Source organism: Dendropsophus ebraccatus, chromosome 14 (assembly GCF_027789765.1).
Source record: "Dendropsophus ebraccatus isolate aDenEbr1 chromosome 14, aDenEbr1.pat, whole genome shotgun sequence".
Lineage (NCBI taxonomy): Eukaryota > Metazoa > Chordata > Amphibia > Anura > Hylidae > Dendropsophus > Dendropsophus ebraccatus.
The window spans coordinates 14,242,465-14,265,705 of record NC_091467.1 but is presented as its reverse complement, the minus strand read 5'-3'; the positions used below and the strand labels follow the sequence as shown (position 1 = coordinate 14,265,705).

Genomic DNA, 23,241 nt, shown 5'->3' with positions numbered 1-23,241 from the left:
GATTGCGTGGAGCTTATAAAGCTGTTGTTCTTCAGCTCAGTTACCTGTTAAGAGTCGGCCTTTAAATAGCCATTGACTGAATTAACCTGTTATACAAAAATAAAGCTTAATGTGTCACTGCAAATTTTTTTTTTTTTTTTTGCAGAAATCAAAAGTACAGGCGATTTTAAGAAACTTTGTAATTGGGTTTATTAGCAGAAAAATGCATTTTTATCATGAAAGCAGTTTGAAGCTCCCCCCCCCCCCTGTCTTCATGGTTGTCTTATGGAGAGGGGAGGGGTGGAGGGGGATGAGGCACCAAAACAGGACAACAAAGAGTTAATTTACAGCTACATCAGTAGGCTATCTCCTCTGATAGTCAGCACTGACCTCTCTGACCTCTGAATACCGGCTTTCACACATGTCCCGCTGTGTAATCCTTTGTTCTCTGCTCTCTGCTGGTGACTAATCTTCCTCCTCCTCCCCTCTCCATAGAACAGACAGGGCACGTCTGATGTAAAAGAGTCAAGATTTCCTGATAATGAGCAGTGGATGAGAAAGGGGGGGGGGGCTGGGGAAAGTCTTTTTTAATGCAGATAATGGCATATTTGCCTAATAAACACAATTACAAAGTTTCTTAAAATGGCCTGGACTATTTATTTCTGCAAAAGAAAATTTAAATGACAGTGACACTTTAATGATTGTAGAATAAAACATCCTGCAACTTGTGTGAAGGACCTGCAATACTGTCCATTTACTCCTATGATCATCACTGCAGTCAGCACTGGGGACTTAGGAAGGACCCCCAAGGCTTTCTGTTGTTAGAATACTGTAATTGTTGCTTTAAAGCAGGAATAGGAAACCTATGACCCTCCAGCTGTTGCAAAACTACAATTCCCATAATGCCTGGACAATGAGAATTGTAGTTTTTTAACAGCTGAACGGAATGAAGGTTCCCCAAAAGGCAGACTGGGTCAAGATGACAGAAAGTTTTATATATTGGCATAAAGAAGCATGAAATAAATTTTTTTTAAGTCTGCATAAAAGCAATTATTTAGTATAAAATATTTAATTGTACAGATATTACATAAAAATAAATAAATAATAGCAATCACAGCATTTAAATGGCTACAATGTGATCAAGGGTTGCCGATGAAATACTATGGCAGGACTTTTGTAGGCCTCAGTGCCAGCCATAGTGACTCTGACCTAACAGCATAGCATTGATAGTGTAAACAATCTATAGATATTAAAAAAATGAAAAAAAATTTTTTTTTAAATATAACCCCATAAAAGGTCAAATCACCCCTCCTTTTCCCATTTTCGAATAAAAAGTGTACACAAAGAAAACATACTTCTTATTGCCACATGCGTAATTGTTCAAATTATTTTAAACATTTTTTTATTATTATCAATAAATAATATTTTAATAATAATAATTAGAGATGAGCTCAGATGAGATCAGACGGCTACCTTCTAACTCACTGCCGCTCCTCCCCCGGTGCTGGGAAAAGCTGGATCCAGTCCTGGGAAACTTCTCTCAGTTATAAGGCAGCAGCTGATGTGCGGATTGCAGAGGTAATGAAGCACTTTGCTTCCTTATTACTGTAAATTTGCTCATCTCTAATAATAATCCTGCATGATAATCGGCATTCCAAAAATTGTCTTGATACAGACATGTCCCAAAAAATGTTTACACAGGGGGCCAGTTCACTGTCCCTCAGAGTGGTGGAGGGCCGGACTATATGCTGCTGCTATATCTGGTCCATGGGGAGCTGCTGCAGCTGGAGGGAGACACTGTCTCTGCCCATGAGGAGGAGGTGCAGTGGAGGATCATACGACCCATCTGTCTCTGGTCCAGGGGAGGAGCCTTGGGGGTGGCTTAGGATGGGGGAGTTGTTGTTCTACCACAGCCACACAGGACCATTCTGGGAGTTGTTGTTCTACCACAGCCACATAGGAGCAGAATGGAAGCTGTAGTTCTACCACAGCCACACAGGAGCATGCTGGGAGTTGTAGTTGTACCACAGCCACACAGGAGCAAACTGGGAGCTGTAGTTATACCAAAGCCACACAGGAGCATGCTGGGAGCTGTAGTTCTACCACAGCCATACATGAGCACTAACACACACCCACAGATACATACATGTCACCAACACAGCAGTAGCAGTGGAGGATGACAATGTCTCTCAGCGAAAGATCATACTCATCTGTCTCCATTGGAAGGGGGCTGGGGCATGGTGCCACGCTGCAGTGTCCCGGGGAGAGGTGGGGGGCCAGATGAATGGCCTCAGGGGGCCGCATGTGGCCCGTCGGCCGTAGTTTGGGGACCCCTGTTCAAAAGTGTGAAGATCTGAAACACCAAGGAAAGTGACTCTCTACTTTTCATCATCAGGTCATTTATAGGGTAAAAAAAAAGTCTACACTAGTAATTTCTTAAAAGGGAACTCCAGGTGGAGGTAAAAAAAGATAATAAACTAGCTGCAGAAGCATTAAGCATTGCTTACTGTCTAACCCAGTTTTGAAACTAATAAAAATCCATTTGTTTTGGGGGGGTTGTTCTGTATTGTGTGGTTGTACTTCCGGGTTGAGCAGTTGTACACAGTACTACAGGTTCCAGAATGCAATGCTTTCCCTCAGCTGTTCATCACAGTCCCCCACCCTCCCCGCTCAGATCTGTTGCAGAACATCTAGGCTGTGCTCACACATTGCAGTTTCATTGTGTTACTGAATCAATTGCAGTACTTTATCATTTCATTGTGTTCCCACCCACACAGCGCACTGTTACTACCTATAACGCCAATACTGGAAAAAAGTAAAGAACTTTTTAAATTTTTCTTTTCATCTCCACGCACATATTATGATCAAACATCTTTTATCTTTGAGGTTCAGCCCCACAATAAGGAGTTTATCCCATATTATCTTACATGGGATATACTGTTTATGCCTTGTTTTTTCTCCAGGTGGGATTGGCAGTGCCGGCTCTGATCTGATCTGCCGTTTAGCATCATTTAATTGTGTTACTGCATCATTTTTGTGAATACGCTGCAGTACTGCAGTGACACTCCAACATGTGTGAACACAGCCCTAATTTCACTGCAGACTTTTGTGAAGTTGCAGCAGCTGCTTCTGGCCGGTCAGAGATAGTGGATCACTTAGGGGATTGGGGGATCCAGCCGCACCTTCTGTGACATCACACCCTGCCCCCTGTCTGCATCATCAGCCTGTGCTCAGCAAACACACACAATGTGAGACAGAGACATGGAAGATTTGTTTCCTAAGGGGGGAGAGCAGAGGGAGCAGGAGACAATGTGGATTGGCACAGAGACCATTTTTTTTTTACTTCCTGGATTTCTATCAGCTACCAGTGTGGCAGAAGGGTACAGATATGGTAATACATTGTACAGACACATCTATATAACTTTTAATGTACCTTTAATAGAAAAACAGTTTTCCTTATGTGGAGTTCCCCTTTAATAGCAATAACCACCAACACTTTTGTTCTCTCTCTTCCTCATTCCCACCGTAGGCAGCAGCCCAAATATACCGGCAATGTTCAGTGTAAGATGTCATAAATCAGACTTTCTCAGTAATGCTTCCCCTTCAGTATCCGCTTTTTAATCCACTGAGAAGGGTCTGGTAGGGCAGACGGACTTGTTCTCCCAATAATGAGGCTTGGCAATAAAGCCGACTGTAAGACTGTAAGTTCTTATAATGAAGCGTGACACGAAGAGAGGAGATGGATAAATTATAGCTATCATGGGGAGATGGCAGGTGTGTGTGGGATTAAATGTACATTCAATGACACTGTAAAACGCTGCGGCCCGGCTGCCTCTCTGTCAGAAGACGGAAGCAGATGTCAACGCAATATTCTAAATCAAGGCTGCCCTGCCATATAGTGCTTACTACAGGCCGAGCAGCCACAGTCCCCGGCAGTATGTAGCTGAATGCATGGCTAAGTGATAGAATTAAAGGGAATGTCTCAACTAGATTTACTGATTAGAGGCAGAAACCAAAACTTGTTCTTTTATTCTATTCTGTTTCTATTTTCTGACTGTAATTTTTTTTTTGTACATTGTTATGGGGGCTGCCATCTTGTCTGAGCTGTTTTTAACAGCATTTAGTAACATGCTTTACAGCAAGACTCATGGACATAGACAACAACAGAAAGAGTCTGTCTCCTTGAGATGAATGTGACCTGTGAAGAGTTCGTACCACAAGGACCCGCTATAGTCTCCTCTATCTACTGGTGTCACATGATGTCACATGACGCTTCAATACTGTACAGATCAATTTACAGCAGTCCCCTCTTATCACCACAGACACAAGAGGAAGTCTCAGCATGGTTTTAACCCCAGTGGTGAGAATGAAAACTTCCAGATCTCAAACTTCAAGATTACATATTCCCTTTGAATGCTATGTACATGTCAAAATGCAGGCAGATTGTATAGATAGTGGGTTAAAGAAGACTTATGTCAGGTTAGGGCTCAACAAACCCAATGTGACAAACAAGTGTAGTTTCTATTATACTTAAAGGGGAACTCCACATAAGAAAAATTAGTTTTTTAATAAAAGTAAATTAAAAGTTATATACTGTAGATGTGTGTATAAAATGTATTGCCATATCTGTACGGTTCTGCCACATTGGTAGCTGATTGACATCCAGGAAGTGAAGAAAAATGGCCTCTTTGCCATTTCACATTGTCTACTGCTCCCACTGCTCTCCCCCCTTAAATGACAAATATTCCATGCCTCTGTCTCACAATGTGTGTGTTTGCTGAGCACAGGCTGATGATGCAGACAGGGGCAGGGCGTGATCTCACAGGAGGTGCGGCTGGATCCCCCAATCCCCTGAGTGATTCACCATCTCTGACTAGCCAGAAGCAGGTGCTGCAACTTTACTGATGCAAAACTCTGAAGGGAAATTAGGGCTGTGTTTACACATGCTGGAGCTTCATTGCAGTACTGCAGTGTATTCACAAAAATGATGCAGTAACACAAGTAAATGATGCTAAACAGCAGAGAGGATCAGAGTCGGCACTGCCAATTCCACCAGGAGAAAAAACAAGGCATAAACAGTATATATCCCATGTAAGATAATATCAGATAATTGTGGGGCTCAACTTTAAAGATTAAAGTAGTGTGTGGTGTTACAGGTGGAGAGTAAAGTGTGCTGTGTGGTGTTACAGGTAGAGAATACAGTGTGCTCTGTGGTGTTACAGGGAGAGAATACAGCGTGCTGTGTGGTGTTACAGGGAGAGAATACAGTGTGCTGTGTGGTGTTACAGGTAGAGAATACAGCGTGCTGTGTGGTGTTACAGGTAGAGAATACAGTGCTGTGTGGTGTTACAGGTAGAGAATACAGTGCTGTGTGGTGTTACAGGTAGAGAATACAGTGTGCTGTGTGGTGTTACAGGTAGAGAATACAGTGTGCTCTGTGGTGTTACAGGGAGAGAATACAGCGTGCTGTGTGGTGTTACAGGGAGAGAATACAGTGTGCTGTGTGGTGTTACAGGTAGAGAATACAGCGTGCTGTGTGGAGTTACAGGTAGAGAATACAGCGTGCTGTGTGGTGTTACAGGTAGAGAATACAGCGTGCTGTGTAGTGTTACAGGTAGAGAATACAGCGTGCTGTGTGGAGTTACAGGTAGAGAATACAGTGTACTGTGTGGTGTTACAGGGAGAGAATACAGCGTGCTGTGTGGTGTTACAGGTAGAGAATACAGCGCTGTGTGGTGTTACAGGTAGAGAATACAGTGTGCTGTGTGGTGTTACAGGTAGAGAATACAGTGTGCTGTGTAGTGTTACAGGTAGAGAATACAGCGCTGTGTGGTGTTACAGGTAGAGAATACAGCGTGCTGTGTGGTGTTACAGGTAGAGAATACAGTGTACTGTGTGGTGTTACAGGGAGAGAATACAGCGTGCTGTGTAGTGTTACAGGTAGAGAATACAGCGTGCTGTGTGGTGTTACAGGTAGAGAATACAGCGTGCTGTGTAGTGTTACAGGGAGAGAATACAGCGTGCTGTGTGGTGTTACAGGGAGAGAATACAGTGTGCTGTGTGGTGTTACAGGTAGAGAATACAGTGTGCTGTGTGGTGTTACAGGTAGAGAATACAGCGTGCTGTGTGGTGTTACAGGTAGAGAATACAGCGTGCTGTGTGGTGTTACAGGTAGAGAGTACAGTGCTGTGTGGTGTTACAGGTAGAGAATACAGCGCTGTGTGGTGTTACAGGTAGAGAATACAGTGTGCTGTGTGGTGTTACAGGTAGAGAATACAGTGTGCTGTGTGGTGTTACAGATAGAGAATACAGTGCACTGTGTGGTGTTACAGGTAGAGAATACAGTGTGCTGTGTAGTGTTACAGGTAGAGAATACAGCGTGCTGTGTGGTGTTACAGGTAAAGAATACAGTACTGTGTGGTGTTACAGGGAGAGAATACAGCGTGCTGTATGGTGTTACAGGTAGAGAATACAGCGTGCTGTGTGGTGTTACAGGTAGAGAATACAGTGTACTGTGTGGTGTTACAGGTAGAGAATACAGTGTACTGTGTGGTGTTACAGGTAGAGAATACAGTGCTGTGTGGTGTTACAGGTAGAGAATACAGCGTGCTGTGTGGTGTTACAGGTAGAGAATACAGTGTACTGTGTGGTGTTACAGGTAGAGAATACAGTGCTGTGTGGTGTTACAGGTAGAGAATACAGCGTGCTGTGTGGTGTTACAGGTAGAGAATACAGTGTACTGTGTGGTGTTACAGGGAGAGGATACAATGTGCTGTGCGGGTGGGACTACAATGAAATGATAAAGTACTGCAATTAATTCAGTAACACAATGAAACTGCAATGTGTGAACACAGCCTAGATGTTAAGCCACAGCTGAGGAAAAGCATAGCATTCTGGAACCTGTAGTAATGTGTACAACTGCTCAACCAGGAAGTACAGAAACACAATACAGAACAACCCCTCACCCCAACAAATGGATTTTTGGTAGTTTCGAAACTGGGATAGATAGGTAAGTAATGCTTTTTGCTTCTGCAGAAGGTTCATCTTTTTAACCTCTACCTGGAGTTCCCCTTTAAAAGAATGTAAGGTTTGGGTACTGAAACTGTAAGGGTGACAGTTTTCTCCCCTGCCTGACACCCATCCTCCCCACACACAGGAGCGTTTGGCATGGCCGAGAGTTCTTGTGTTCTCTATTGGGAGGGGAGAGATAAGTTATAGCCAAAGAGTTCTGATTGCAGCTTATCTCTCCCTGAACAAAGGGGTTGGGCAGTGATTTTTCATCACGCAGTGGAGGCTGCTGGAAGAGAGGCTAGAAACTGAAAGGCTACACACCCCAAATGTTTTTGGTCTGTATTTTTAGCCTTAAAGTGTACCACTTCAATTAGTAAAAAAAATATTTTTGTATGACCAGGTCGTCGCCAGTGCATAGATCCTGGTGGCGCCGTCCATTTTTAAAACCGCCGCCAATTTTCCACGATCTGTGGCTGTTTTTCTATACGCAAATGAGGCCGCTCAGTGCACTAGTGGCGGGCCCAGCACCGCCAGTGCACCGATATCTCCATCCCCAGCCTTCTAATTCAGCTCCAGTTTGCATCTGTCTCGCACGTCACCCAGGAGAGGGAATATTGGTGCACTGGGGGTGCTGGGTCCACCTCTAGTGCACCAAACTACCTCATTTGCATATAGAGAAACCGGCGCAGATCGCAGAAAACAGCAGCGATTTTAAAAATGGACAGCGCCACCAGGATCTACATGCTGGCGCTGACCAGGTCATATAAAATATTTTTTTTTAGTGGTACAAGGCCATTTTTTTAAAAACTTTTTGCATTTAAAAAAAAACAACTTTTTTTTAAATCAATTATAAAACAATAAATGGGTAAGAATAGTTTTATGTGTATTATATTATATGACCGCCATTTTTATGAGCTTATTATAAACCATGCAAAAAGTCCAGTACCAAACTTTTATAAAAAATCTCGGTTGTGTAACAAATCTTTCAAATCAGCTGGTAAGATTTGTATTTTATTTATATTCAAAGATCTCCAGTGTTCCCATACTTATCAGCTGCTGTATGTCCTGCAGAAAATGGTTTGTTTTTTTTTCTTTCCAGTCTGACACAGTGTTCTCTGCTGCCACCTCTGTCCATGTCAGGAACTGTCCACAGCAGCAGCAAATCCCCATAGAAAACCTCTCCTGCTCTGGACAGTTCCTGACATGGACAGAGGTGGCAGCAGAGAGCACTGTGCCAGACTGGAAAGAATACACCACTTCCTGCAGGACATACATCAGCTGATAAGTACTGGAAGACTGGATATTTTTAAATAGAAGTAAATTACAAATCTATACAACTTTCTGAAACCAGTTGATTTGAAAGAAAAAGATTTTCCCTTTAATGATACAAACCATATTGTGCTGACGCAATGCCGCAAAGTCCGCTACACATCAGGGTTTCCCATCCTCTCGTAGGCATTGTGCTCCATATCTGCTGTATTGGATCTTGCATCGAGCCAACTTTCCACACGCTCGCCCCCAATCTGTCTGTAGTCACAAAAGTAATAGCGGAGTGATGCGTTGTACTGGGAATCACTGACATTGAGCTCGGAGTTTTATACAAAAAAAAAAAAAAAAAAAAACCTGATGCAATCAGTAGAAGTGTGAGGTAGAATTATTAATGGTCTGGATGGGGGGGAATGGAGGACTCGGCTGGAGATTTAGTGACAGAAGCCGCATGTATTATTCATGAGCGCAGCATTGTAAGTTCAGGACACAATAAGAATTCCGAGCTGTTATTTCCCATTTAGATGAATAGGTGCGTCTCTCCTCTGCCCTTAATTGACTGATGAGATTATGAGGACTATTGTGTGACTCTCTCATTCAGAGCGCGCGCAGCATGCAGGGTAAGGGCCAGCAGCAGAGCTTCCTCTGATTACATTTACATCTCTATTAGTCTTACTGTTGGACCATCCATAATGGAAATGCTATTAGGTTATCTCACAATATCTCACAGTACCTCACAGTACCTCACAGTACCTCACAGTACCTCACAGTAACCCTTCAGGAACCAGGCATGAGGTGTAAATGGCTGAAGGAATGGCCAGAAATTATTACAAAAAGTGGCGTATATGTTATATGTTATGTCAGATTACAGGCAGCAGTAACTCTGTGGATGACCAAGGCCGGAATGTTTACAATGCCCCCTATCCCTGTACAAGATGGGGCACATTGGCTGGAAGATGAGACACTTGCTGGTAGTATGATGGGCACTGTAATATGAGGAGCACTATAATATGTTGGGTAGTGTAATATTGTTAGAGCAATTTCGACTGAGACCTCAAAATGGATCTCCCAGGTTACTTTGTCTGTGAGCTTCAAATTGCAAACTTCCCTGGTACGGGGGAAGGGAAGAATGTCTGGCCAGAATGAGTAGGCAGTCATACACCAGTGGTATGCAAATGCCTCACTCCATGGTGGAGTGAGTCCACTTTATTTATAGCAAAGCTTGACCAACTTTCTGAGCATGTTCCAACAAGTTGACCAATAACATTGAACATATACATACAACTTTTGCAAAGAGCAAAGAGGGACATGTGCGTCGCGGTCCCCATAGCCACGCCCCCTTAGCGACCCTCCATAGCCACGCCCCCATAGCAATCCTCCATAGCCACGCCCCTACAGTCACCACATGCTGCTGACTGAATAGTGCCCCATATAGTATCCAATCCTAATTATAGTGCCCTATACAGTATCCAATCCCCCCAAAAATGCCCGATATAGTATCCAATCCCCCATTATAGTGCCCCACATAGTATCCAATCCCCCCAATAGTGCCCACATAGTATCCAATCCCCATTTAGTGCCCCACATAGTATCCAATCCCCCATATAGTGCCCCACATAGTAGCCAATCCCCCCATATAGTGCCCCACATAGTAGCCAATCGCCCCATATAGTGCCCCACATAGTAGCCAATCGCCCCATATAGTGCCCCACATAGTAGCCAATCCCCCCATATAGTGCCCCACATAGTAGCCAATCCCCCCATATAGTGCCCCACATAGTAGCCAATCGCCCCATATAGTGCCCCACATAGTAGCCAATCGCCCCATATAGTGCCCCACATAGTAGCCAATCCCCCATATAGTGCCCACATAGTATCCAATCCCCATATAGTGCCCCACATAGTAGCCAATCCCCCATATAGTGCCCCACGTAGTAGCCAATCCCCCCATATAGTGCCCCACATAGTAGCCAATCCCCCCATATAGTGCCCCACATAGTAGCCAATCCCCATATAGTGCCCCACATAGTAGCCAATCCCCCCATATAGTGCCCCACATAGTAGCCAATCCCCCCATATAGTGCCCCACATAGACGGGAGTGCGCGCTCTGCCGGGAGAGTAGCTGCTGGGACCGGCGGACAGGTGAGTTACTGGTTTATTGTTTTTTTGGTGGGGCCACATATAATGCGGGACACTGGGTGCCGTTCCGGGACCGCGGGACAGAACCCCGAAAACGGGACTGTCCAGCGGAATCCGGGACGGTTGGGAGCTATGATAGATAGGTTAAAAGAAGACAAGGTATGGTAATGCCTAATATGGTAGTCAAGAAATTGCAGATAGTAATGGGTTTTAGCTCATGGCATAGTATATCTTTAGACATAAGACATATGCTGATCCTAGTGAGAAAACTGGTGTCGTGTGCATACTGTAACCAAGACCCCCTCCCCATGCTGTCTTATATCAGATGTACTAGTGAAATTATTGGTTAACCATATATAGATGTTACATAGATAAATTACTCCATCAATATGAGGGGCACTATAATATGATGGCCACTGTAATATAATGTACACTGTAATATGATGGGCACTATAATATGTTGGGTAGTGTAATATGATGGGCACTGTAATATGATGGCATTATAATATGATGGGAACTATAATATGTTGGGTAGTGTAATATAATGGGCATTATATGATAGGCACTATAATATGTTGGGTAGTGTAATATGAGGGGCACTATAATATGTTGGGTTGTGTAATATGATGGGCACTGTAATATGATGGGCACTATAATATGATGGGCACTATAATATGTTGGGTAGTGTAATATAATGGGCACTGTAATATGATGGGCACTATAATATGTTGGGTAGTGTAATATAATGGACACTGTAATATGATGGGTAATATAATATGATGGGCACTATAATATAATGGGCACTATAATATGATGGGCACTGTAATATGAGGGGCACTATAATATGATGGCCACTGTAATATAATGGACACTGTAATATGATAGGCACTATAATATGTTGGGTAGTGTAATATGATTGGCACTATAATATGATGGGCACTATAATATGGTGGGTAGTGTAATATGGTGGGTAGTGTAATATGATGGCTACTGTAATATGATGGGCTTTGTAGCTGTTATGAGGAGAACTCCATTGAGAAATGTTCTCTTTCAAACCATCTGGTGTCAGAAAGTTATATAGATTTGTAATTTACTTCCATTTAAAAATATCAGTATTTATCAGCTGCTGTATGTCCTGCAAGAAGTGGTGTATTCTTTCCAGTCTGACAAAGAGCTCTCTGCTGCCACCTCTGTCCATGTCAGGAACTGTCCAGAGCAGCAGCAAATCCCCATAGAAAACCTTTCCTGCTCTGGACAGTTCCTGACACGGACAGAGGTGGCAGCAGAGAGCGCTGTGTCTGACTGGAAAGAATACATCACTTCCTGCAGGACATACAGCAGCTGCTAAGTACTGGAAGATATTTTTTTTTAATAGAAGTAAATTACAAATCTCTGCCACTTTCTGGCACCAATTGATCTGAAAGAATTTTTTTTGGCCAGGGTTCCCCTTAAATATGACAGGGCACTGTGGCTGAAAATATGATGAGGCCCAGTGGCTGGCAGTATGATTGTCATATAACTGGTAATGTGGTGGGGCACGGTGACTGGCAATATTATGAGTATAGTAAGTGGTGAGGGCACGGCCTTATGATGGGTACTGTACACTCTAATGTATATCTTTTCCATAAGAAAATATTTTTTCCTTTTTTTTTTTCTGGAAAACCTATAGTCCAGAAAATACGGTAATTAGCAAATGAAGTTTAAGGTCCAGGATGTGTGTAGATGACGAGTAAAACATATGTAATGGAGGAGGCTTAGTTACAGACAGATGAGTCAATGTGCATTTAACAGCTGATATAGGGATTCCATCTGTTTAGAAAACATATTACACTAATTAGAGCATGCACACACGGGGGAACAGCAAATCTGCCCACTAGATGCGCTCCTCCAGAGCAGCGTGCATGCTCGCCTTCCACTGATATATAAGCCTTATGTCACATGACATTAGGAGGGCATGCACAACATATAGTACAACATCACATAGTAAAAACAGATTGAGGCTATGTTCACACATTGTAAAGGTGCTATTACACGGAACGATAATAATCGGACGAATCGGCCCAATCCGGCCGATTATCGCTCTGTGTAATAAACACAACGATCAGCCAATGACAACGATCATGGGCCGATCGTCGATATAGGTTTAGACCTATAAATGTCGGGAGCTGACCGCGCATCGTTACGTGTAATAGCGGTGTGCGGACGGCGGCTGACGATTTCCAAACTGTATATATTACCTATCCATGGTCCAGGGCTCCTCTTGCGCTTTACTTCTCCTCGGGTCCCGCGCGCTTCAGCTTCAGAGCAGCCTGTCTGAGCTGACAGGAAGGCTCAGCCAATCACAGGCCGGGACCGCCACGGCCAGTGATTGGCTGAGCGGCCTGTCAGCTGAAGCTAGAGCGTGCGGGACCCAGGGAGAAGCAGAGCGCAAGAGGAGCCCTGCAGCATGGATAGGTAATGTATGCAGTTTAAGCAAGGGCTGCAGGGACATCGGTAACGATGTCCATGCAGCCCTTGTTAAACGATTATCGGGCTGTAAGATAACAATCACCACCACTGACTTCCATGGGCAGCCTAAACGATTTAAGAATCATTCCGGCAGCCCCTCCTGATCTCTGACTGCGTGTAATAGCACAAGCAGCAACAGGGAAAGATCTATCCCAGGGGGTCCTCAACTGGTGAACCACGAAGGCTAGCTGTCCGGACCCCTGCTGCCGCTCAGTATAGCTGTATACTGAGCTGCGCTTTGCACAGTAACTATGAGCGCTATGAGTGTTCTATATACTACTGGGAGAGCAACAGGGGGGGAGGCTATATAATTTTTATTAACGTATTGTATTGCCCCCAACAATTATAAGAATCACCAATATACACTTACATATATGGGAAATGCATATAAAGTGCTTTTTCCCCTGCACTTACTACTGCATCAAGGCTTCACTTCCTGGATAACATGGTGGTGTCACTTCCTGGATAACATGGTGATGTCACTTCCTGGATAACATGGTGATGTCACTTCCGGGATAACATGGTGATGTCACTTCCGGGATAACATGATGATGTCACTTCCTGGAAAAAATGGTGATGTCTCTTCCTGGATAACATGGTGATGTAACGACCCGACTCCCAGAGCTGTGCGGCTGTGGCTGCTGAAGAGGATGATGGCAGGGGGACACTGAGGGACACAGGGCACTGGAGGGACACTGAGCATCCCTCTGCCATCATCCTCTCCAGCAGCATCAGCCCGCACAGCTCTGGGAGTCGGGTCGTGACATCACCATTTTATCCAGGAAGAGACATCACCATGTTATCCAGGAAGAGACATCACCATGTTATCTAGGAAGTGACATCACCATGTTATCCAGGAAGTGACATCACCACGTTATCCAGGAAGTGACATCACCATGTTATCCAGGAAGTGAAGTCTTGATGCAGTAGTAAGTGCAGGGAAAAAAGCACTTTATAAGCATTTCCCATAATAAGTGTATATTGGGGATTTGTATAACCTTTGCAGGGCAATAGAATACTTAAATAAAATTTTTTACCGGAGTTCTCCTTTAATCCTTACTTAGCCAATCACTGGTTGTTAGTGGTCACTAGTGGAAACGGTGTCACTAATGTCCATGGAGGGGCCTTGATGAGGCAGATAATAGGTCAACTTTTTTTTTTTAATATCCCGATAGACAACCCCTTTAATAATATTAAATTTAGACTAAAATGCATTGGGAATTCCATTGAAGCCTGGAGATGTATCATTACATAACCCATGATATTGCTTCTCTTCTCCCTTTGAGCAGGAGAAAAAAACTGAAATGGAATTTCATTAAGATATTACAGTATATTAAATCTTTTATAAGATTGTGTTGTGGAATAGGTACATGGGGATTAATAAAAATGGAAAAACTTGGTGGCGATTAAACTTTTGTCATTTACTAGAAGATGTTTTTTCATATAGCTTTCATACAAACTGGAGTTGGCTTTTAACTCCTTCCTGACAGCGATTTTAAGAACCAATTTTGGGATACATACACTTTTTTTTCCATTTATTTTAGGCGTTCAGCTGACGAAAAAAACCCTCAGCCATGTACCAAAACTATAAAAAGGATTTAAAAAAAACCTCAGCCATAAAATCTTAAAAAAATAAAAAAAAAAAAAAAAAAAAAAAGGATAAAAAAAAAACCTTGAGAGTGCGTTCACACGTACAGGATCTGCAGCAGATTTGATGGTGCAAATTTGAAGTTGCAGATTCAAAGCAAAGCAAAGCCGGGCAGATCCTGTATGTCTGAACGCACTCTTAAGGTTTTTTTTAATCCTTTTTATAGTTTTATAATGTAATAAGAAAAAAAAGGGAATATATATATATATATATATATATATATATATATACACACAAGTGGTACCTTGGTTTAATAGTAACTTGGATTGAGAGCGTTTTGGTTTAAAAGCACACAGCTTTTCAAATTTGTGGCTTGGTGTAAGAGCATTGCTTTGGTTTAAGAGCTCCCTGTGCTGGGTGGAAGTGAATAGGGGCATGGTCTGCATAGCGGGGTCTACAGCCCTGTACTCTGGCCCAGGAAGTCTCCCTCACCTTCCAAATCATAGCTGATCCATGTCAGGCTGGGGCTTGCATCAGGGGACAGGACTGTGGAGGTAATTTCTCCATAGCTGTAACCCCTCTCTCCCCGGACAGAGAGTGCTGCTATACTGTGCCCACATCTGCCCTGCTCATTCCTTCATGCCCCCTGCAGTCTCCGTCCGCCCTTGTGTTTCCTATTCTCTCCATTATGGGGATCTGCACCTCCATCCTGTATCTACAAACTGCTGCTGTGTTTTCAGGTTTATGCACTTACTATACATTATACTCCACATGCTGATACTATACTGTACAGTAACTTATAATTTGACATATTCAGCTGTTTCTAAATCTTTGTTTCATTTGTTTTACATGTTATTTAGAATAAAAAAAAAAATCATTATTTTTGGGGGGTGGAACCAATTGTCGCCATATTAGTGATTTCTTATGGGAAGTTTTGCTTTGGTTTAAGAGCAGATTTAGATTACAAGCGCGGCCCCGGAACAAATTATGCTCACAATCCAAGGCATCACTGTACTTTAAAAAATTTTATTATATGAAAAGTTGCAGAAAAGTTCAATGCTTACTGTGAGCAGCCTTACTGGATCTTTGGCTTTGACTGGATTACAGTCAGAATAGAAGGCTGGATATAGTAGGATTCTCCAAGATTTATTCTCTTATTATGTGTCACCTGTTCTGTTTCCTGGGGCTCTACTTCCACTTAAAATTATACCCTCTAAGATGGGGGGGGAGTAGTGGTTGTATGTCATGAGCATCACTTCCACTCACCCCCCTCTCATCTTGGAGATCTTTTCGGCTCCAAGGACAACCCCTTTAAGTCAAATAAAGCGTAACAGTTTGTATAATCAGTCGTTTGGTTATTGTATTCATTCTATCCATTTCTGGAAACAAGTCTGCATTTGGGTGTGTTTCCACATTTAGTTTTTTTTTACCCAAGGCCAATGCCGCTTTATGAGTGCCCACCATTTACGAGCCATTGCTGGCTTTGGGTTTAGAAACTGCACAATTGCACAACAAACAACCTGAACAGCACCCATAAATGATGGATAATTCTATTTGCCTAGTGCTGGTTTCACACACAGCAGGTTTTTGGAAAACTGCCACTGCAATTATTGTGCCAAAACCAGAAGTGGATCCAACAGGGAAGATAAGTACAAGTCCTCAGTTTTTATTTTCCATCCCATATGAATCCACTTCTGGCTTTGGCACAAAAACTGCTATACCAGCCATGATGCCACATCTATAGTGTTAGAGTGTCACTGTCGTTTAATTTTTTTTAATTTTTTTTTGCAGAATTGAATAGTACAGGCGATTTTAAGAAACTTTGTAATTGGGTTTATTAGCCAAAAAATGCATTTTTATCATGAAAAAGCACTTTGAAGCTCTCCCCCCTGTCTTCATGGTTCTCTATGGAGAGGGGAGGGGTGGAGGGAGACGAGGCACCAAAACAGGACAACAAAGAGTTAATTTACAGCTACATCACAGGGCTATCTCCTCTGAAGTCAGCACTGACCTCTCTGACCTCTGAATACCGGCTTTCACACAGCTCCCACTGTGTAATCCTTTGTTCTCTGCTGCCGACTAATCTCCCTCCTCCCCTCTCCATAGGTTACACAGGGTCCGACTGATGTTAAAGAGTCGAGATTTCCTGATAATCAGCAGTGGATGAGAGAGAGGAGGGGGGGGGGGGGACCTGGGAAAAGTCGTTTTGAATGCAGATAATGGCATATTTGCCTAATAAACCCAATTACAAAGTTTCTTAAAATCACCTGGACTATTGATTTCTGCAAAAAAAAACAAAAAAAAACAACAGTGACACTTTTAAGTCCCCATACACCTTATATTTTTGTGGGTTGTACCTGCCACTCATTTTATGGGGCCGACCACCGACAGATGATGTTAGTGGTAGGAAGTTATGGAAAACCACTGCCCAACCCCTTTGTTCTGACAAAAGGATTGCTCAGCTGTGGACGGGGGCTGGAGGGGAGAAATAACTAATGGCTAAACTATTGATCGTTCATCAGTTATTGAAGGTTTATGGGGACCTTTCGGCTGGAAACACACATGGCAGTTTTTTGTGCCAATACCTGAAGGGAAGACTTGTATTTCTCTTTTGATAACCGGACAAATATGATTGATGTTGGCATTACTCATTATGCCCGGTTTACCTTGGCACATTTCACAATCTACCAAACCAGTTAGAAAGAAATGAGGCCCACAACCGGTCTGCAGTAGTTATTTAATCACACAAAACACTTAGGTGGACTTACACAGGCAGACATTTCAATTTGCATATAAACCATTGTGTTCACCTTAACCTATATATGCTGGAAATCTGTAGGCACCCGTTTTGTAAATGAAATACTATTTAAAAAAGAACAATCACACATTACACACATCAAGATAGACAATTATAAAACTAAGAGGATCGTTTCAAAGGCAAATGAGTCTATGTATCAGAACAATGCGGATTACGTGTTACGGGACGTTCGGCTAGTTCAACATTTTCCATGGTTGACAATAAACTTGAATTGTGCAAACACTGTATTGAGGTAATAAACTATACCTAAAGTATATGACAACCATTGTGTACTGTGAGCTTTAGTGACATAGAGAAGAGAGCAATGATGACTGCAATTAATCAGATTTAAGCCTTAAAGTGTACCTGACGTTATACCTTTCAAAATCTAAATCAACAGTAGATGTGATATAAATCAAGTTTGCAATACACATTCATTATTTTTTTTTGTTGTTATCCTGCTGTAAAACAAAGCTGTACTTACCAGAAATCCAGGTCCAGTCTACTGCAAGCAGATTTTCTGATTGAAAGAAACAGACTAAACCCAGGAATTCCGGTCAGTACAGAGAGTCACGGCTCAATGTGTCCGACAATCACATGACTGCCTTCTCTCTGAGTGTTTAGATGGCCTGGGATACACAGGACTTCCTGTTTTCTGTTTTTTGAGAAAAAAACTGTCAGAAAACAGGAAGTGCAGAGTTTTAAATGATAACAAAAAAAAAATAAAAAATTATAATAATGTAAATTGCAATCTAAATCTTCTGTTGATTTAGATTTTAAAAGTTATAACGACAGCGACACTTTAAGCCAATGGTGGTCATACTAGAAAAAAAAAAATCTATTTATTCATTTATTATTTTTTTAATATCTGCTGCTTTGGGATAGATCAACGAAGGCCATAACCTATTGATGTATGTCCATCTGTTTATGCTGCTCCATGCATCATGTGCTTCTCATAATTATAAAAAAAAAATGCAAAAAGGGTTACATAAGGTAAAAATAATGGGTCGTTTTTCACCACGAACCAATGCTACTACTTCAGAAAGGCAAGAGTGGCACATTATTCTGGAAATATAGTTACAATTAAATGATTTAAGCCCCGCAGCAATTGAGGTTGATTTGCCAAATATACAAAATTTATGCTGTTTGCAAGCAAAAAAAAACAAAAAACACTTTACACTTGCAAATTTTTACCTGCATTTTTTTGTCTGCTTTTCCTAAGGGCCCTTTTACATGTGAAGATATTTGGCCATCCGCAGCCATAAACAAGTGCCAATCAGAGAGATCGGTGTTCCATTGCAGTGCCTTTACAGGGCACGACTAAACAATTGGACGGTCCACATGAACGATGCCTATATCGTTTGTGTGGCCTTTTAAATACAGATGATGTACAGCCGGTAAAAAATGATTAATATGGATGCTTATAAGATTCGAGGAACGGGCGTTTTCCCTAATTCTCATCTGATCGCTGGCACCATTACATGGCCGATTATCACCCAAATGACAATTATAGCAACTCCTCTTGCCAATACTTAGCCTGTGTAAAAGAACCCTTAGTTTGTGCAAGACGATTCCTTCTCTTAAAGATAAATAAATCTCTGTCAATAGATTTATACTATCCTATCTAAGAGTAGCATAAACAAGTGACAGAAGCTGAACAGAATGATATATCACTTACACTGTTCTGTGCAGCTGATCTAGAGATCTCCTCCTGAATAACATGGACAATAAGTAATCCTCTCCATTATGTGCATGAGCCCAGTAGTCCTGGATATTCATGAGAAGCAGAAAACTCCTCCCACCAGCTGATGACTGGCAGATTCCCTTTAAGTTCGTAAACCACCTTCTTGCCATACTGTTTGTTTTATTTTTTTTGTGACAATGACATCATCAAGAGGGAGGCGCGTCTAAGCTCTGTTAGGCCAGTCTCTCTTTGTCAGATGACTCAGGTTGTTCAGCTCTGATTGGCTGAGCAATATGTAAGCCATTTAACAGTTTTCCGGAGTCAGTTAGACATCACAGGAGACAAAGTGCATCATGGGAAACCCCAAACCAGGAAGTGAAGAAAAAATGAAGACACCAACTGGAGCTTCAGGGATCTGCAAACAGCGGGAAATTCAAACGGAGGCAGACTCCAGGGGGATGTTAAGTTTAAAAACTATGTTTATGACTGATTGATTGTTTTGTTTTTATCAGCGCCGGAGTACCCCTTTAAGTAAATTTCCATGCAGGCCATTAACACTAATGGTTGATCATTTTTGATCCTTTTGGCAAGGACCTTACAAAAGAAAAAGGCATTTAGTTCAGCATTCAAGCCGTTTTTGCACTGTGGTTTGTGCTGTCATTTGCTATAAGTGCCAGGAAAACCTCCAGCGTATACACGTCATGCATATCCATAGGCCCCTGGTCACCTTCTTTTGGTCTCTGTTGGGCAAAAATACATTAATATACTTTTTTTGTTGTTTTTTGGCTGTGTGGAAAAGCACAGTCTCTTTTCATCTGGGTCTATCCTTTATAAACGAATATAAAATACTGTATTTTTAATAGTGTAACAAATACTGTATGTAAGAAAAATCAATACAATAGACTACTTAAAAAAAAAAAGTACAAAGACAAAAAATGTACAAAACCACATTAAAATTACCAACTATAAATTCCTAATCCCCAAAATTGGATAGACAATGGATTTTGAGGTATATGGCAAGCTTGTGGGTGACATAGTAGTTTAAGCTACTATGAACGGCCACTTTATTAGAGACCGTGGCACATTGATTTCCTGTGGCCTTCAGAACACTTCCTACCTGTGATCTAAGTGGTGTTGACCTAGAAACATCTGGTGGATCCAAATCTTATCGCAACTGACGTTCCAAATCAGGATATGGATAGATATTTGAATCTACATTCTATCTCTATGGCAACACTAAGAGGCCAGGAAACAAGTAGCAAGTCCTGTCATAGAGGGTCAAGTCTTTGGTAACTTCGGAAAAAAGTTTCCTCCCCTTGTGGCTTTAGTATGGTGAGTAAATGGCCACCATTCTTCTGTTCTTAGGGTATGTGCACACTGAGGAAAATAGGAAAATTCCAAGCGGAATCCCCGCCGCAGACTTTGCAGGGAATGGACATGTCCATTCTTTGAGCGGAGAGCGAAGGTGTCCTATACTTAACATTAAGACATTGAGGAAGGTGGAATTCCGAGCGGAGTCCGTGGCGGGGATTTTGCTTAGAATTTCTGCCTATTTTCCTCAGTGGGCATGCACCCTTACTGGGCAAGTCTGCTTTTCCAATACTGGTTTAAGTCCCTGCTCTTTAACTGATAAACCAGTTGAGCTATGTTCACACAATGTATTTTTTATGAAAAGAACGTCCATTGTTTTCAATTTACACAATGGCCATTGTTTTCTTAACACAATGATTTACATTGAAGTCAATGCAAACAATGGCCGTTGGTTCACCAATGTATTGAACAACAGCCGTCGAAATAATTATTGTGTTAAATATTTCCAGCCGTTGTCCATAGACATCGATGTAGTTTTCATTGTACATAAATGTTTTGAGGGCCAAATAACGGCCGTTAATTATACATTGTGTGAACATAGCCTTGTATCGAAAGTGAATTCCGGTTCAGCAAACGATATGTGTATCGGCTAGTCACGGAGCATCGAGGACCAGAACAAGCATCATATAGAGGAAGATGGGAACGGGACAGACATTTACTCTTTCTATGCTACGATGGGTGGGGAAAAGAACTATTTCCGGAATGCTGGGGGTTTCATGCATGACTCGAATGGAACATTAGAAACTGTTTTGATACATAGACCCAAAAACATCACAGTAAACTTTACAAGTAAAAGGTAAAAAGGCGTATATTTTTATAGTTAAATGCCAAAAAACAGTGTTAAAAGGCAATGAGTCATGCTGATCACCGGGACACAGACTGAAGTATCACAAATTAAAAAAATAAACCAAATTAAGTTTCGTTAAAACTCTAAAAAAGTAAAGCCAAAAAAATATTTGGCAACTTAACTACATCAGGACAACAAAGAACCACTGGGAGATCCCTTCCTGCCTAGATTTGTTGCTTTTTGGATGAAAACCTATTTCCTACACGCAGTGAAGGCCTCCATTTTATAAGCCAACAAGTGCCCAGACTATTGATGCACTAGGGATTAGTAACACTAGTGAGTTATACAAAGTCCCATGGATCCCAACAGGTTCCAAATTCTAAATGCAACAAAAATGGCTGCCTACATGTAGCTTAGAGGACGGTTCCACTGGTAAATCCCTGCTGTGGGAACACATTGTACTTGTAGCTATAAGGGTGTAGCTCGGAGCTAGAATCAACACTTGAGTTTGCCTTCTGACACCAATTTTTCATTGAGCTGGCACAGCTGCTTCAGGAAACCATCGTTGGGGCCAATCTCCCTTTTCTGTCTCACTGTAGCAACCGCAGTTTTTACGTCCATCTTGTGACGCAGCATGAGGTAAGCTATGACCAACGTGGGTGAACGACTATAACCCTCGCGGCAGTGGACAAACACACGACCTGGAAGAAGACAAAATAAGACTTGGTAAGTAGATTGGGCTAAATGACATGACATGACCACCATAGATGGACACAGGGCCATTAATATACTGCCATATAGTTTAAAGTCTACCTGAACCGATCTGCATTAAAATCCATTTTTGCCGTTGGATGTTCGGGAACCCATGGATACGGCAATGGCGAGTCAGTTCTGTGCACAAGCCCGATTAGGTCAGGACAAGGCTTACGTGCGGTACCAACCTGGCGTGGTTAAATCCATGGATAGCCAAACTTCCGAGGATGGATTTCATGCGGATTGTGTCAGAATTAGAGATGAGCTAACTGGGTTCGGGTCCATCCAAACCCGAACGTTCGGCATTTGATTAGCGGGAGCTGCTGAACTTGGATAAAGCTCTAAGGTTGTCTGGAAAACATGGATACAGCCAATGACTATATCCATGTTTTCCACATAGCCTTAGGGCTTTATCCAAGTTCAGCAGCCACCGCTAATCAAATGCCGAACGTTCGGGTTTGGATGGACCCGAACCCAGTTAGCTCATCTCTAGTCAGAATACATCATAACAGGTGCACTTTTTGAAAAATTTTATAAGGAGGTTCGTTTTGTCAAATAACCCAAATCCAATAAGAAAATGTTGGCACACAACAACTTTACATAACGTATGTGTCTCATGCATAAAACCTTGTAACAACGCTGGTTGGTGGCTAGAACACAGAATGGCACTACAGTTGTGGCAGTCGTCTTTCCTGGGTGCTAACTGTGGCTCCCACTACTCAGATACCCCCAGGATTTATAGTAGAAATTATAATAATATGACAAGATGAGAGTTGCAAGAAAGTCAAACAAAGTATGTATCGATACTGACAGGTACATATAGCAAGAACAGCAACTCACCAGTGGACAGCAGGAACTGGAATGATGGAATGGAAGATGGCACATAGGAATGAAGCAGAAAATAATGAACAGAACAAAGTACAAAAACTGACCCTAACTAGCTGTCCCTAATCTTTCCCTGAACTATACCCTAACATTGGACATTGCCTGCAAATATCCCTATGGAAACCCTGGACTAAGGGCCCTAGTACACGGGACGATTATCATGCAGAAAATCATTATATTGTTCGAAATAAACAATAACCTTTCTGTGTAATTGTAGGCAACAATCGAAAAATCGTATGTCGTTGATTTAGATCTGAACCTACAATTATAGTTAATCGTTTGCTGTAATTCCACATTCGTTCGCTCAAGTTCCACATTTGTTCACTAATCATTCAGTGTAATTGCACATTGTCCATTGTTTTGCTGGGATCAGAAGGAATAAACGATCATAGTAACGATCACAATGACGATTATAGTACCGATCGTAGTAACGACCATCGTTCTGTGTAATATGGTGAACGATTTCAGGTTA

General features: G+C 42.1%; 1 protein-coding gene across 1 annotated transcript in view; it reads right to left on the bottom strand.

Annotated features, from left to right (window-relative positions):
* Window positions 1–17,215: 17,215 nt before the first annotated feature.
* Window positions 17,216–23,241, bottom strand: part of DUSP3 (dual specificity phosphatase 3) — a 48,133-nt gene continuing 42,107 nt past the window's right edge. Inside the window, exon 3 of the mRNA XM_069952044.1 lies at window positions 17,216–21,832. Coding sequence (XP_069808145.1) covers window positions 21,627–21,832 — 206 coding nt within the window. The 3' untranslated portion in view covers window positions 17,216–21,626. The remainder of the gene's footprint in view (window positions 21,833–23,241) is intronic.